We start from the raw sequence: 17735 nt of genomic DNA, 5'->3' as shown, positions 1-17735 counted from the left end.
ATGCACACACACTTTGATAAAACAAAAACGGCAAGTGTTATGGTGGGAAACTTGCGGAGACAAAATATTTATCTTGACTCAGCCACACTTGAAAAATCTCCTTCCTTTTCCTGCGTTTTGCTGGTGGCCCGTCTGGGAGGGGCCGGCAGCCAGAGCCAGAGAGCTGCAGCGGTATTGATTTTGGGCTTGGCTTCCAAACACAGCCACAGCAGCGGCTCGGGGATCCGCCTGCTGCTGCCTGCCCTGCCAACACAGCGGGGCTGACATTTTATCTTATGTGATGGTTCTCTGGTTCTTCTGACTCCTTTTTAAACCTCTTTCCCCTCCTGCATTCTCCCATCTGACCTTTTGTCATTTCTCTGGCTCACCTCCCTTTTACTACTTTTCTTTCTTTTTCTCTTTTTAGATAAGTTCTTCTTATCTTTTTTTTTTTTTTTAAATTTGACAGAAAGAAGCCGAGTGCTCCTCAGTTTGGAAAACTGTCACTTTTGTGCCTTTGGCAAGTGCTCTTCTCTCTCTTTTGTCTTTTTTCTCTTCTTCCCACTATCCGCTTCTTGCCTTCCCCCTCCTCCTCTAAAATCTGTAACCGAGCCAAAAAGGCAGAGCCCAACTGACACTGCCAGTCACTGCTCTCACCACGCCTTGGTGTACGCACACAGACACACAAAAGCGTATATCACTGGATCCATTTTTAACCGCTAAAAATAAAGAAAAGCAGGCTTTCAAAGATATCCCTCATTAGATTTTCTATAGCATTTTTTTAATAGAAATATAATCAATAGAAAAAGTAAAACTACATTAAATCAATACTTATTGTGTACTTTGCCTTTAACATCACCGGTTTTTCAGCTTTTTTTTTCTTTGAATCACCGAGAGCTTGCCACAGTTCTTCTGTGGATTCGCTTCTGTCTCCTAATGTAATCTGAAACTCTGTGGGGACCGAACCATCTGTTGCGCGAACCTTTAGTCTTCTTTCTTTATGATTGGGGTCTTTGTCGTGCTGCAGAATGAATTTGGGACCAATCAGACGCTTCCTTGGTGATACTGTGTGATAGATCACAATCTCAACACCCCGATCCTCACACACAGTGCGTGTATGTGCAAAGTGCAGAGATTTGTGTGGGGCTGCACTTAAAACACCCACACTGAATTTTTTTGCGACTTGTAGTGCATCGTCTCCGCCCCTCCCAGCTTCATAGCTACTGTAAATATCACATGAAATGTCTGCAAATCTGCTATTTCCTGTGTCTCCTTGCTTGCTCTTTTGGTCTCGCAGTATGGAAAAAAGAACAAACTGTGCCTTTTCTGAGTTTAAAGCAGAGGAACGACTGTGAAATAGGACAGAAAGAGAACAATCCAAATACTGTCACTTTAGATGAGCTGGCGCTGTAGTATCTGCTGTGAGAACCTCAGCTCAGTTAGGATCAAACCAAACAGTAAAGCTCTTGTGTGTTTAATTGTGTGACCACAGTAATTTGAGTAGCTTTGTGTCAGTACACAACTTAAAGGAATGACTGAAGTAGGAAAATATGCATAGTACTTTTTTCTTGTTTTAGTTTAAAACAAAGTTTGCAGACTTTCCAAAGTAATTCATGTAATACAGCTTCCTCCCAGTCTAACCCTATTAGTTACTTGGAAACCTTGTTGAATATCCTGTTTGCTAATTAAAGACTAATTACAAATGGGGGTTCACTTCTTACATGCTCTCCTCAGAGCATTATCATATGCCAGTGTAAAAAGAAGTATTTCAACTCTGGCCACATTTACTGTAGCACCAGAGGGTAAGTGGGGTTGATTGTGAGCTCTGCTGCCTCTGTAACCACACAGCGGTGTCACAGTGCACTGATGTGCTCGTCTGCATGGCTGTAGAAAGGTTAAACCATTACAGTTTACTAGGAGGGGAGCTTTAAAGAGACGAGAGCTAAAACCGTTTGGCTTCAAAGGTCACAGTAACATAAGTAACTTAGTTTTTTATTATGTGAATCATGCAAAATTACACTAGTAAAGTCTAAAACTAAAAATATGATGCTGGAAAGTGAACTCACATTGACCACTTTAAAGGTGCCACAGGCTGCGTAGCGGTACTGTTCACCACAGAAACTGTGTGGGTATAGTCTAGTGGCCCTATTTGAATTATTAGCACTTGTCCCTATTAGAAAGGTACTGACTGCGTTACCCTGCAGGTTAAATGATGTGAAGAAACAGACGATTTTTTTTATTCAGGCATCACAGTGAAAAACTCGAACACTACTGTTGTGTTCCTTCCAAGGTCTCCAAATGTGCTTTTACTTTCTTATTCAGAGGTTTGAATTCACAGTGATGTACAGTAGCACAAAAAGGTAAGGACGACGATGATGAAGTACTTCTGCCGTGGTAGGATGTAATTGTTTTATAGATGCTCGCCCACAGCATCGGTGAGAAACACACGATCTGTCTTTTCATTGGTTCTTTCTCTTTCAGGGTACATTCCCAGCTACCTCGAAAAGGATGAGCCATGTGTGGTGTGTGGCGACAAGGCCACGGGTTACCACTACCGCTGCATTACCTGCGAGGGCTGCAAGGTACACACACAAACCCAGAGAAGCCCACAGCAGCTTCATAACCCGCATAATGGCTGCAGGAAAACTTAATTTAATGCCTTCGAGGTCAAGTGCCAAGACACACGACTCACAGCCGTGCACGCGCACACTCTTTATAGTGAACAGCCATGCACCGAGGTCATACACATATTGCTGTCACTTCATCTCTGAGCCGTGTGTCATTTGTCTTCCTCGCTGTCAGTGTGCTGTGTGATCAGACTGCTTTGCTTCCTTTTGCTCATGTGTTTGTTTATCATTTTATATTTAGGCGTCACTGAAGGGATTGAGCGTTGCTGGCAATGATGCATTTGATGTCTCAGTTATTGGGCAGCATTGGGGGGGAAAAAGACTTTTTTTCCTTTTGTTTTTTTCAAATAAATCTGATTTATGGTAAATATTTCATGCTCACTTCCCTTCGGTATGTAGAAGTATCTACGCCTGTCAAAAGAATGCTTTAGATCTAATAATACAAGCATAATATTAAATCTCCTTTCACATTTCCATCTACAGTTTGTTTGTCTTGTGCGTAGATCATTGGGCCGCCGCGTAGCTTTCACAGAAATTGCCTCAGATTTAGTAGCAAGTGGGGCTGACAATACGTTTAATCAAATTTTGCATTAAACACATAAATTTCACAGTAAAGACGCAGCAGCGGTAATTAAAATGTCTCCCTTCCCGCCAGCAGCGGTTGCGGCTGGAAGCAAAATGTTTTCAGGGCTTTTACTGTGCTCGTATTTCTCCATCTGTGTCACATCCACGTCTGCCTGCTCTGTCTACCTCCAGGGTTTTTTTCGTAGGACCATTCAGAAGAACCTCCACCCGGCCTACTCCTGTAAGTACGATGGTTGCTGCATCATCGACAAGATCACCCGCAACCAGTGCCAGCTGTGCCGCTTCAAGAAGTGCATTGCTGTGGGCATGGCCATGGACTGTGAGTGCACGCACAAAAATATAAAACGAAAATGAATTGATGTCACTTGTTTATTTTTATAATAAACATTCAAGAGGTAGTAAGACTAAACAGCACGGGGACCTAATATTTCACAGCTGGAGCTGCAACTTTATATATATGCAAACAAATTTGAGGTGATATACAAATAGTGTGCCTGCCTTTTTTTTCTAATTTCTTCCTCCTCCTCTTCCCACCTCCTTTTCCCTCCAGTGGTACTGGATGACTCAAAACGGGTGGCTAAACGGCGCCTGATTGAGGAGAACAGGGAGCGGCGTAAGAAGGAGGAGATGGTAAAATCCCTCCAGACCCGTCCGGAGCCCACGGGGGCCGAGTGGGAGCTGATCCGCTTGGTGACGGAAGCCCATCGTCACACCAATGCTCAGGGCGCACAGTGGAAGCAGAAGCGCAAATTCCTGGTGAGAAGCTACGGCACAGTGATACACAGCCAATTGTGATTGTGCATTTTCTTTTCTACATTGTTGCCGCACTGTTTTTCCAGCATATTTAAGTGATAGCTTAGGGTTACCTCAGCTGGGATTTTTCATTGCTGTCATTTCTTTAGAGCAATTTAAGGCGACTTCTTACATTACAAGATTATCTACTGAAAAAAGTAGCTTGTTAGGTTTCACCATTACCTTAGAAAAAAGCTTCTTCTCCGACAACATAAACAGCAACAAGCTCATTAATTTTACTCAGTGACAGCCTTAGCCGAACTAAAACCTAGCCATTGCTGTTTTGAAGCTGGCTTAATTGCCTTCCTCAGCGGGCTTCACAAACAGTGTTGGGGGACTGTGATTAGCTTGCAGTGACTGAGGTGGAGCTCACAGACACTTATTGATGTTGTTTGTGTCAGTTTCACTTGTAAGTTCAAGGTGATTACGGCATGATGTAAAGGTTGTCCTTTCTGAAATCCAGCACGCTGAGCTACAGATAAACGCTGTGGCAAAAGTACAATTCATTGTCTTTCAATATAAAGGATCCATAGTAGCTGCACACATACAGAAACTGTGGGGCAAGGAACAAAGGAGTACAGCAGCCTTTTAACAGCATAAAATTGCTCCTTTAAAAAAAACTTTTGTTTTGTTTGGTTTTTTTGCATTACTTCATTTGCAAAACTTATCTGAGAACTCTTTACATCAGGAATACAGGTGAGAGACATCCGAAGCAGATTATCAGAGGGTCTTTTATTTTGAAAATTCTCTTTCTTTTGAAGGCAAACAATCTGCACTTCTGATTTGTGTCAAATTTTCACACTTTCATAACCACTTAGTGGGCGAGTTCTTATAGACAAGGCATTGTCTTTCATGTAAACTATGAGTGACTGTGGCAGTCTGCTAGCAACCACAGCAGTCACAAGGAGGCTCAAAGTGCAGCACTGTACACACCTTTGCAACAAATTTCACCTAGCAGCAGCAAACAATACTCATCAGTGTTCCATTTATGGAATACTCGGAGGTTGCCGGGGTCTCGCCAGCCAGTCTCTAGACCTGTTCACTGGGGTTTTAGCTGTCAGTTTCACAGCAACTGCCAGCAACGTCCAGCAACCACTGGGTGAAATCAGAAAGCACTACGCCACATACCTCTTTGCGATTGTTTTGGTCTCAAAGTAATGGATTGCCACAGTCAATCCATTATGGTGGTTGAGCGGTGGTTGAAGAATAGTCATTTTTCCCTAGCAACCAATGGTTGACAGGCTGTCATCAACTGGTCTTTAGGCCTTAACATCATGACCTGTTTACATCGATGACGAATCAATTATCTTATTTAGTATTTTGATTTATCAACCTTTCCACTTCAGATTTTTCCTCATTTTGAAAAAGTTCATATTAAAAATATATTGCATGCATCTTAATTTTGGGATGATTTCAAAGATACCCAAGCTTTTATAGAAGCCATCACACCCATATTTCTTAACCTGCCTGCATACACAGAACCAGAGAAGCTCTCTGTGCATGTGTGAATATGTGTGTTTGACAGTGGCAGGGATAATTACATTTACCCCAAAAGATTTGAGGCTTATATGAACTTTTAATTTATATTCATATTTTGGGAGTAAAAAATACCCATTGCAGAAATAAAAAGAGAACCACTCCTGACAGAAGCATTCCCACCTGACTAATGTTATAATATTTCTTTCAAGTCATCTCCTTCTTTCACCGGTGTGGGTTGTTGCAGGGGACACATCAATAATAACTGCACTTATAGTACTCTAACAAGTTCCTTTGGATGGATTCAATTCAATTCAGCTTTATGTATACAGCCCCCAAATCACAACAACAGTGACCTCAAGTTGCTTTAGATAATACGGTGAAGACACTACAGTAATACAGTGAAACTGAAATATTCAGACGACTCCCTATGAGCAAGAACTTGGCAACAATAGGGAGGAAAAACTCATTTTTAACAGGAAGAAACCTCTGACAGAGCCAGGCTCAGGGAGGGGCAGGGTGAGGGGAGAAGAATAGAAAGGCCATTACAGCCGAAACAAGTTTAAGTCACATTAAGGTCATTTTAAATCTGTTTAAAGCACTAAATATAGGTTGAAAATACCCAATAAACACAACCACCACAATCTATTTCACACAATAAAATTCTGTAGCTCTATTTTAGTGTTTTCCAACAAACATGCAGTCACTCACATGTCTTTATCGCTGTGTATTCCCCGGTCTTTTTCTATTTTTCTCACCTCGTCTGTGCCTTTATTCCTCAGTTCCCTCCAGAGTTGTGAGTTTTATTCATTCAAATCTTCTGGGTTCTTAACGCAGACATAATTCTCCTCATAGTTTTCACCTCAACTTTTCGTTTCCACTTTAATCTCACGCTCGTCTTCATTTCTTTGTTTTCTCTCTCACTGTCCCTCGGCGTCTCCCCTCGCTTTCCTTTCTGTTTTGCCCATCTGCTTTCCGTAAGATCCTTTCTTATCTCAGCCAAGGCAAATCCTCAGTCATTAGCGCTCATCTGCAAGTTGGCAGGCATTGTGTGTGTCTCTCACACACTGCTCTCCTGCATGTGTTAGTGCTCAGATTCATCCTGGACAGCCCCGTCTGGGTGTCCCCGTCTGTATCAAGCTCCCCTGTCACGCATAAACACAGACTCTGACCTTATGTTTTGGCTCAGGCTTATCGGAGATACTTACACAGTTTTAAGTGCCTGTCAACAGCTTTGCAGCAGAATGAGATGATATGTCACGTACAAATCAAGGCGCTGTATTTAAAAAATTCTATCCCACCAAGGTGGAGAGGGTTTCAAAGCATTTGTGGCCTGCTTATTTCAGAAGGCAGTGGATGGATGTGATGAGAACGTACTCACATAGCTGCATAGCTTTGTCCTGTCACCACTTCCTCATGACTCATGACTTGGTTGAAGGCTACAGTGAGCAGGTGGAAGGTCAGAGTTGGTGTTAAAATTAGGGTTAAACATATTTTTAACAGCACTTAAAATTAAAGCGCTTTATGTTACGGACGGGTCTTGCACCAAGCAGAATTTAAAGCTCAGCACAGTAACCCTGAGCTTGGTTCCTCTAAAGGATCAACTGTTCCATTTCACACGGCATTCACACACTAACGGGGCGCTGGAGTCACTTAACCCTGAATATCTAAATTTAAATGCTAAGCCAACCAGGATGAGCCCATTCTGCCCTATGAGGACTACTACTTTAAAACAGCAGCAATCACACTTCTTCTCATACATTGTACTTCAGCATGCAAATGATGCCGGATGCACTGAGGGATGACCCTCCTCACTTAAACTGCAGTGTTTTCCTGAGAGAAGAGAAGAAATTCAGTATGTTGGAACGCTAGTTTCATTGTTACGCTGCATATATCAGGTACAGATCAGATACAGGCACAGAACAAATAAAGAATATGGGGGGGATACATGAGTACCTCGCATATATGTGTGGAAACCAGCTGCAACCCACACGAACAAATTGAAAATATGTAAATAGTTCGATTTCCTCTGGTGGCCGATTGAGGCTGACTACTGTAGCGATCAGTAGCGGTAGACTCTTATGTGAAAATGGCAAATTCTAAAGTAGAAATAACTGCCTGATGCTAAAAATGGTTTTGTTCTCTATAGCTGACTTAAACCTTTATAAGCACAGGGGAAAGTTAAACTGTCGTGTGGATGCCAATGCACATTTTAAGCATGAACTCACCACACTCATCTGTATGGTGTTAAAAGTCCCTAGAACCCTTTTGTTCAAATATGGGAACTTTAAGACCATGGCAGGCAATAATCTCAACACAATGCAGCCTAAAGTGGAAATTTTAATTCTAATGCATCTTTTTTAATTTAAAAAAAGTAACAAAGTGCTTGAGAGAGGTGGTCCTTAGGTGTCATTCACACAGGCCTAGACACTGGATAGCAACCTGCTGGCAACCTTCAGTCTCCAGGCAAAAACGTGTATTCTCCAACTGCTTCGCAAGAGGTTGCCGGCAGTTGGTAGGTGAAGTTGGTCTCAAAGAAATGTATGGTGCTACCCCGAAAACCTTATTACGATCAATTTGGCCGCTAGCAGACTGCCGCAGTGACTTGTAGCTTGCGACTTGTTTACAAGCACTTGCCAACTCTTTGGTAGCGGCAGTGAAACTGTTAATAGTGTGAAGCGCAGAGAGCATTCCCCTTCAGATTAAATGTGTTTGTTTCAGCAGTAAGGCACGACTTCTGGTCTGCTTCTTCTAGCACTTGTTGGGTATTTAACATACTTTCTATGTAAATATACAGGTGACCACTGGTTCTAGCAACCAGAGAAATTCAAAGTATATTTTTAGTGCCTTAGCCTAAGTGCAATGAATTTCAGCCAGTGACAGCAGCAGCCTACAGAATCCAACCAGTTGAGGGAAACACATTTTTTCCCTACTGACCAGGGGTTCCCATTGGGTTGCTGACTGCTCTCTAGCTCTGTGTGGCTGAGGCTTTACAGACTATAAAGGATAATAAGAAAACATCTGCTATCATTACACTTAATCTAATTTTTAGACCAAGAAGAAGTGACACATGAGCCACTCTGTTTCCATTTTTAGTTTTGTGTGCTTTGTTTGTTTGTCTCGTGGCATCACCCACAGCACATTGTGGCAGTGTTGACTGCTTGTGAATGAAACCGTTTCAGAGATAATGCGGGGCCTGATGTTTCAGATTTTTTATTGTTGCTAAGACCAACTAACATATCTAGCCCATTGAATCATTTATGGAGGGGAACACACTGCTCTGACTTGTAACACAGTGTTCTCTCTCACACGCTTTGGTCTGGCATCTGGAAACGGCGTTGATGAGAGAAGATTCGGTTCAGCTGTGTGCGGCAGCTGTGCCTGTGTGGGTCTCTACATCGGTCCAAAGGTCATAGCATTCCTAATTGTCTGATAGCGTTTCTATTAAAAGTAATAGCAAATCTTGTTCGTTCACAGTTCAACGCAGTCTGCAGAAAATGCATGAGATAGTTTTGTTTGTGCACACCTACATATTCATGTATCCATCAAACAAGCTGCAGACGAGGTGTAACGTCTCGTCGACGTCAACAACCCCGTCTCAAAGAAAGGAATGTCAGCACACTGGTGGTCTGCAGCTTTCCAATGCAGTAGGATAAGATTGATTCCATGTGTATTCAAAAGGCTTTTCCCTCAATATTCAGATAGTTCTCAAAGATAGAACTACAATACACGGGATCATACAAATTTGTGAAGCATGAATGCAAAATTATTCACTCATATTTACTAACAGGCGGGATGGCGAGCTATCCATCTTCCTTCTACTTCCCGGCTACTAATGGTCAAAATGCACTACTTGTTCCAAGTTTTCTATTCAGTTTGTTAGGCGGGAGAAGTGAAGCATAAATCGTCACGGCGGCACTTCATCTCACACAAACCTCCTTTTTTCCCCCGATTGGTCCTGAACTTCTGACCTTTAAGCTGTTGCTCTCAAAAACATTAAAAGGCCTTGAAAAGCTCTCTCTAGCTACTTAGTTGTGCTGCAACCAGGCAATGAGAAACAGACATATGTGATTCATGCATGGTGGGCATATGGTTTTGGTTGAACAGAGATATCCAGAGTTAAAAACAGCAGTTTTTTAACCTGTATTCATGAGGTGCTCTTACGATCATGCCATGCAGTTCATTTTACTCTACTGTGTATTTAAAGCACTGATATGCAAATGATATGTGACCTTGTATATCTAAAATTCTTGCACCTTGCAAAGTCGCTTCTGAGTGATTGGCACTGATAACAATTCAGCATGTTGTGGCAGTTTCACTATCAATGTTCCGTCACATTTCTGTGATTGGTGATAATTTATTCATTAGTAATGCATTTTAACCACACACATGTTCACTGTTGCACAACAGTGAACCCAATTTATCTTCTCCAGCTCTGCAGCAGCAAACTTTTTGCAGACCTATTGCATCTGATAAAATAAAAGGTCAGGATGACACTGCAGCAAAAAGTTTTTACTGTTTTCTCCTCTTAATGAGCAAATCCCCTGAATGTAATGCTGCTCATCTTCAAGTCTAAATATCTTTTGGCTTCCTTTGGGACACATTCTGGGCCTTTTCCTTTTCAATGTGCAGTTCAAGGAGAGCTTAACACTTATTAAAAAGCCTGCTTCGGCTCCCTGACTAACTAGTCTGTACAGCAGCAAACAAACACATAATCCCTTGCCATCTCTGCGGGTACAGCTGAGTGCTTTTCCTCAGTGTCACCCAGATGGCTATGCAGTAAATAAACAATAACAGTTGGAAGAAAATCACACGAGTCCATTAGAAAGCACATATGAGCATTGCATAGGCCAGAGAAGAGGAAACTATTTACAAATACTAATTAATACCCGTACATTCATTGTGCATGAACGGCTCTATGGCAATACCAATTCACCAGCTGCAGTCATGTGAAAAAGAACGTTTTCACAGGCCTCTATGCAGGGCTGTGAAAGTTTTAGAACATCCCGATAACTTGAAGTTAGCATTTTCTGTGTGACTTTTTCAGTCTCATATCCATGTGGAGGAATTTTGGCCCAATCTTCTTTACAATGTTGCTTTAGTTCATTGAGGTTTGCAGGCATTTGTTTATGCAGAGCTCTGTTGCAGCATTACAGTCGGTTTAAACACGTGAGTCTTTCCTTTTTCAGTCATTCTGTTTTGGATTTGCTGCTGCGCTTGTGATCATTGTCATATAGCATGACTTAGTTTGGGTCAAACTCTGCCTGCCTTCACTCTTGTATACCTCTTTTTGGTATACAAGAGTAATCTGCGGTCGACTCAGTTACTGAAAGTCTTGTGGTTGCAAAACAGGCCTCCTCCACCACCCTGACAGTTGGTTTGAGGGGTTTGTGCTGGTATGCTGTATTTGGTTTTCACCAATTCTGGCGCTGTGCGTAATGACCAGACATCAGCGTTTTGGTCTCATAGAACTCTTGTGTTTTATTCACATGCAGCTCTGCAGACTTGCAGCTCTATCCTTTTTACAGAGAGGAGGCTTTTTTTTAATTGTCCTGTCATCAGCTTTAGCATTTAGCATCCATGTTGGTGTTTATTTGTTGTTTATTTTCAGATTGTTTTGGGGTTTTTTTTTTTTTTGCAATTTCTTTGAGCATTGCACACCACGCATCTGACCTTGGGATGAACAGCCACTGGGAAGACTGTAGCATTGTGTTAACACACAGTTGAGGAATGAATCAAATACACTACTCACACATATAGCTGGGTTAAAACTTGGAAAATAGTCCTGCAAACTAGATACACGAAACAAATGCTGTTGAGCGGATTCTTAAAAATTGTGAACTGTATCACTGCCAGAGCAGAACAATGCTGCATGAACTTTATTCAAAGAACTGAAGGCTGCATTTGCATTTTGTTGATTAGGCAAGCTTTACTGAATCGCTTTTAATTTAAAGATACTGGATGCCACCCCTCCATAATACGCACTTGGCAAACTATCAAGTCTACTTTGTCATGTTTAATTTAAAAGGTCGGTAAGTCCGAATGAGTAATTAAAGAGTTTAAAAGTGTTCTTGTGTAAATAAAATTGTACCCATGAAGTCGGGTAGTGACGATGGGATCTGTGGAGTGTTGCCTTTACAGATGCATTGGTTCAAAGAAGAGAAGACCATCCCCAACTCTGTCTGTTGCTGCTGCCATCATGTGGGGTGGTTTCTGCACAGGCTGCAAATATTGCACAGTAGATTTGTAATTTTAGCAGATCTAAAGCCTGCTTGCTTTCTTTAAGTGCTTCTCTTTTGTCCCCATTAAGAGTGAGGGACATCAGCTGATGTTAGCAAGTGACAAAGCACATAAGATCATTGAGAAAAGGAGCTGAGGGACGTTTTCCCAAAGTCTTCGGCCTCCTGGGTCTCCTCCAAGTGGCTATCGAAAAGAGCATCTTCTTTTTACACTGTCTGTGCACTCACCTTTTTACCTATACTTGTATTAACTAGTGAAGTGTAATAATCAGCAACGATTGTATTTTTGTGCCTGTGCAAACTTCACTGGGAATTACATAACATATTTTGCCAGAGGACCTGTGAGAGTCAGCGTCTGCGATTTGAGCTCTTTTCTTTCCAAGTTTTTTGTTTTTCTGCTGCCTCTTTTTCTGCTTGAGAATTTGAGTAGAGGAGTTTGCGTCAGCAAAGCTTGGAGCAGCATTTGTGTGCGATTTCATGACTCATGTTGCCACACAGCATGATGAACAGTTTACAGAAAGTGCAGGCTGAAATCCATCAGAAGCAAAATCCCAAAGGATGATCAGATGGATGGGATCAATGGCAGCGTGAGCTGAGCGACATTTTTCCTAATGAATATTTGTAATCAAGTCTGCGGATGATGGTAGAAAATTTGAGTGAAATACAAACTTTGCTTATGCCATACAAATTCATCACACAGAACAGTGACATGATGGGATCATTTCCAAATCACATTAAGTCCCCCGGTAATACTAATCCTGGATGGATTGAGCTAAAGACTATATTACATTGTCATCTGTGTCAGTTGTGAATCGTGACACAGAGCTAAACCCGAGAGATCTGCCCGTCTCTCTCCCGACAGCTGTTTTCCCAATACTGACATGAAAAATGGCCGCTGACCTCCACCAACAAAAGCAATGTTTTGTTTTGGCTCTTGCACGACAAGAGTTGCAGTCCATCAAAGTTATTATAACAACTACTTGAAATTTTCCATAATTGCCCAGCTTTCAGCCTCACAGCAGAGGACTGGCTGTGTTTGCACTGACTTACGCAATCCTTCTTCCTCTGCATCATGATTGATGACTCTTTGTTCGAGGTGATTATTCCTCTACTTTTATCTCATCCCATTTATAGCCGGAGCAAAGTCTGAATAAATGACTCTGTCCCTGACACATGCTTTATTTACTGGAGCGGGAAACAATATTTTTCATAGTCATAACATCAATTCAAACAACTCTGTAAACATATATATTAGTGATCGGCGGTCTCCCTTTAAGTAAGTGTTATCGGTTTGATTACATGTCGCCGTCCTTTCTCCAAGGACACTCCACTGTCCTCTGAAAAACTGTTCGTTGATTTGCAGCACTTTGTGGAAAACAAACCATTTAGAAAAATGTTGTGTTCTGAAACACCTTAAAGAAATCCCATAAAAAGGCCATAATATTTACTACTTTGTCTGAGGTGCTCAACTACAACAACACACCGTACGAACTGGAAAGGCAAGCAGCTGTGACTGGGAGTTGGCTCGAATCACTTTGCTATTTTAAAAGAAGGCTATGCGTAGTACACATAGACAAATGTAGCCACAGATATAAAAGTGCAAAAATGTCTGTCTTAGACTGCAGAGACAAACAGGAGGGATGCTTTCTCTAAGTCAAGAAGTGGATCACAGATTAGGACATCTGACTGCGAGCGCATGATATCCTCAGCACATTTCCATTCCATTTATTTTGTAATTTTGTGTAGGATCATGCTTTAAACTATCAAGCTGATGAATGACATCACTTTAATGTCAAAGAGACATGAGGGGTGTGTTCCAAAGTCTCTCCTGCACAGGCCTCCTCAGTGTCCTCTTAAGTCAGGGGTGTCCAACTCCAGGCCTCAAGGGCCGGTGTCCTGCAGGTTTCAGATGCATCCTTGATCCATCACAGCTGATTCAAATGGCTAAATTACCTCCTCAAGATGTCTTGAAGTTCTCCAAAGGCCTGGTAATGAACTAATCATTTGATTCAGATGTTCTGACCCAGGGTGAGATCTAAAACCTGCCGGACGCTGGGCCTTGGGGCCTGGAGTTGGACACCCCTGTCTTAAGTCATACTGGTTTCCACGATTGGTACAGAAGCACTGAACTACTGTCCACTGGATACTTAGGATATTATAGGCTTTGGACAACACTGAGCGTGGTTGTTTTTGATGTTTTTATGGAATTGTTGACTATAAGCATTTGAAACAATGCAACTGGCCCACAGTTCAGTCAGTTCAGTCTTTTGACTGCATTTAAAAGATGTAGGTAGCAATCGTGACATTGTGCATTGTTTAGTAAGCCCTACTTTATCCTTGTTTCTGACTCATAATTTACAAAATCAGCATTTTGTTGCACATAGGTGTTAAACCAGCAACTGAACCCAAAAATATTCATGAAAGTGTTTACTGAGGTCAAAGATCGAGGGACCCTCAGGGCTGGTTTGCAGTTGCTTGGGCATTAGAAGCCTGGGCTTCACTTTGCAGAGCTGTAAACTAGGTTCATCATATATGGATGAAACAGTTTTTATTCTTTTCTGCTTTACTAATATCTAATTTAACTTTTCCTCTGTGCACTAATCAACCGCCCACATTTATTTCCCCATTTAGCCAGAGAAAATCGGCCAGTCTCCAGTCGCTCCAACATCAGACGGAGACAAGGTGGACCTGGAGGCCTTCAGCGAGTTCACCAAGATCATCACTCCCGCCATCACCCGTGTCGTTGACTTTGCCAAAAAACTGCCCATGTTCTCTGAGGTGAGTGGCGGTTAATTTGACCTGAAGAGCACAGCGGAGGCCAGAATTAACACAAAAATTGGCAAAACTGTTCATTTACCACAGCTAAACCAAGATTGCTTCAGTTTACCAGAAAAGTCCAGCACACAAGGAAAGTGCTGATCATTTACATATTTCCTCAAGCAATCGCAGTGTTTGCAAAATAAACCGGCCTTTGTTTCTGACAATTAGTGAAGCATTCCTGCTCCTGTTTGGCCTGCCTCACTTAGCAGCATGTAATCATGTTTCCCTTCTGCGCTGCTTGTAATGAGACCTCGGGTGATTGGATAATTATCAGGGTGTATCAGAACTGTTGTCTAGCGGGACAGCTGTAGTGACAGAGCAGTATGACTGTGAGTCTGCTGCGTGATGAATTACAGAAGAGGAAAAAGTCTTTACTGTGATCTATTAGAGTTTATGAAAATGTCACTTTTTTATTTTTTAATCAGCATATTTTAATGCATTGTATAATTATTATACAAGAATCGCTATCATAATGGATACTACTAATCAAGTCAGTGTCTGAGCATAGATAAACTCCTCTTAGTTTAGCTATAACAAATTTAAAGTTTGAATATTCCAGACACAAGCACATGATCAGCAATGTTTAATTTCCTATCTTCTTCTCACATTGTAACATATTTTATTATAAAAGAAGCCATTTTAATCTGATTAAAGAGGCAGAGGGAGGGAACTTGTTTGGCTTACAAGCGATCTGTTCGTGGCTCTGCAATAAATTACTAATAAGAATCCACAGAAACAAAGCCAGCATTCATTTAGCCAGTAAAAATTAATCTGTTGCTTTTTGACAAATTGATGCAGTACTAACTGCATTATTAGGCATTTACTTTTAAGCCTGCCCCCTAGTTAGAAATTTACAAGACAAATCAAGCCAGTGAATGTCAATTAATCTGCTCTGCAGTCAAGAGCAACGAGGAAAGAAACCAGCTTACATCAAGGTACGATTAATTCAGCACATCAGAGGCTGCAGATTTAATTGAACAGGTTTTAACCCAGAGTTTCTAATATCCATGTAAATCAGGGTGTATTAGTCATAATCTGTGTTCATCAGTGGGGGGGGAGGTACGCCTATTTTCAGCCCATCTTCATATTTCTCCTCCTCCCATCCCTTCCTCTTTAGCACGTCTCTCTGCCTTCCTTGCTCTCATTTATTATTTAGTATCCTCTTTACCTAAATTCTCTCTGCCATTATTTGCTGTACTGCTTTATTGACACTTGGATAATGGCGAAGATGTGGGAAGGTAGCAACGCAGCTGAGTCATATCTAATGTGTGAGCACTAAGGCAATCAACTGAAGGGCAGATATTTCTCATTTTTCTATGAAACTTACTGAATTAAATAAAAAATTGGTGTCAAAGATTCAGTTTGTGGATGGCAGGTTTACAGGGCAGTACCGGCTGTGAAACCATGGATGTATACAGATGCCAGTGTTTGAAATAATGCTGCAGAAGACATTTTTTTGTTAGCTTGCTTCATTTTTGTAGTTATTTATTACTACGACCCGTTGATATCGGCCATAAAATGAGATGATACAAGCAGCTTAATTGAGTTTCCACTGAAGGGTGTCTGCGATCCAGATTGGCTGAGGAGCTCAGTAATTTGGGATGGACTCAGATTAGAGCCACTATTCCTCCACATTGAAAGGAGCTAGGTGAAGTGGTTGGAGCACCTGATTAGGACGTCTCCTGAACACCTCCTTGTTGAGGTGTTTTTGGCATGTTCAGCTGGAATGTTAGCCCCGGGCAAACCAGGGCTCACTGCAGAGAATATACCTCTCAGATGGCTTCTGGTGTTTCTGGAAGAAGAGCTGGTGAAAAGGAGGTCTGGGCATCTCTGCTCAGACTGCTGCCCCAGCCTTTAGATCCAGATAATGAGCAGATGGATGGATATTATACAGCAAAATGGTTTATAAAGGAACACAGCTCTCTGAAATACAGTAAACTAAATAAAATACAGTAAAAATGGGTTAATAAATTTGGTAAAAACATACAAGGACATCAACTTTCAGATGACATTATAGTGACTCAGCATAAACAGCATGTAAAGTATAGTGGTATCTTTTATTGAATGATTATTTATTTATTTAAAAAACCTGTTAAATCGTTTTGTTTTTGGTTTTTTTGCACTTAATGTTCACGTTTATTTTTAGCCTTTCGCGTGACCGCTTGTCTGTGAAAAGCGCTTCATAGATAAACTTTTCTTACGTACTTGCTTTGTTTTTGAGAATATGACAATATGTTTGCTCGGAAATGAAAACGAACGTGTTTTTCATTCACCAGCTGCCTTGTGAAGACCAGATCATCCTGTTGAAGGGCTGCTGCATGGAGATCATGTCCTTGCGCGCAGCCATGCGCTACGACCCGGAGAGCGAGACGCTGACGCTCAGTGGGGAGATGGCTGTGAAGCGGGAGCAACTGAAGAACGGCGGGCTGGGCGTGGTGTCGGACGCCATCTTTGATTTGGGCAAGAGCCTGGCACAGTTCAACCTTGACGACACGGAAGTGGCGCTCTTGCAAGCCGTGCTTCTCATGAGCTCAGGTTAATGCTAAAACCTTTATTCCACATATTTAAAGCTACATGGCAGTCTCTGGACTTGTTGCACATGTTATTAGTGATATATCAGTTTGAATTTAATGCAATTTAAATGCAAATTTTTAGAGTCCTTTGGCCTCGCAGTTGCAATACAAAGACATCATTACTCGATACTCTACATATTATACAATGTAGCCTATTTTGAATCAAAATCTAATTATAGTCTGAAGATAAATGTCCACATGCATATTCAGTGTTGGGAGCTCAATTTAAATGTGATGAATAAGTCTTTGCATGTCTCTAGTCTTGGTTTATTTATTGTAGAACATTTATTACGTACATGCGCAAAAGTGCAGTTTTTTCAAATAGTAGGATGCAAAAAAAGAGGGGATGCCCTCGTCTCTCTCAGTGCATCCACCAATTATTTAAAATATGGCAAATATACATAAATAATATATGAATATATATTTGGTGCTGCTGCCCCATGGTTAGCACCATCGGCTCACAGCAAGAAGGTGCTGGGATCTATGTGGTCATTTCTTTTCATTTTGTTGAGTGATATTCCGGCCTTCTCCCACATTCCTAAAACATGCATGGTTAAAGTACTTCTAAACTGGCCATAGGTGTGAGTGTGAATGGTTGTCTATCTCTATGTGTTGGCCCTGTGATAGACTGGCACCCTTTCAGG

The 17735-nt window shown here is 41.6% G+C and overlaps 1 protein-coding gene across 2 annotated transcripts in view; it reads left to right on the top strand.

Moving 5' to 3' along the window:
- Positions 1–17735, top strand: part of thrab (thyroid hormone receptor alpha b) — a 172296-nt gene that overhangs the window by 137949 nt on the left and 16612 nt on the right. Inside the window, exons 6-10 of one of the 2 annotated variants that reach the window (XM_085416969.1) lie at positions 2461–2561; positions 3363–3510; positions 3742–3947; positions 14330–14476; positions 16795–17053. In XM_085416969.1, coding sequence (XP_085273095.1) covers positions 2461–2561; positions 3363–3510; positions 3742–3947; positions 14330–14476; positions 16795–17053 — 861 coding nt within the window. Of the gene's footprint in view, positions 1–2455; positions 2562–3362; positions 3511–3741; positions 3948–14329; positions 14477–16794; positions 17054–17735 lie in introns of both variants that reach the window. The other variant, XM_085416970.1, reaches the window with a different exon arrangement.

This window comes from Rhamphochromis longiceps, linkage group LG8 (assembly GCF_057381845.1).
Source record: "Rhamphochromis longiceps isolate RC_006_pf linkage group LG8, R_longiceps_female_GT1.1, whole genome shotgun sequence".
Taxonomy (NCBI): Eukaryota; Metazoa; Chordata; class Actinopteri; order Cichliformes; family Cichlidae; genus Rhamphochromis; species Rhamphochromis longiceps.
The sequence above is the reverse complement of the archived record's forward strand: the minus strand, read 5'-3'. Positions and strand labels throughout refer to the sequence as shown.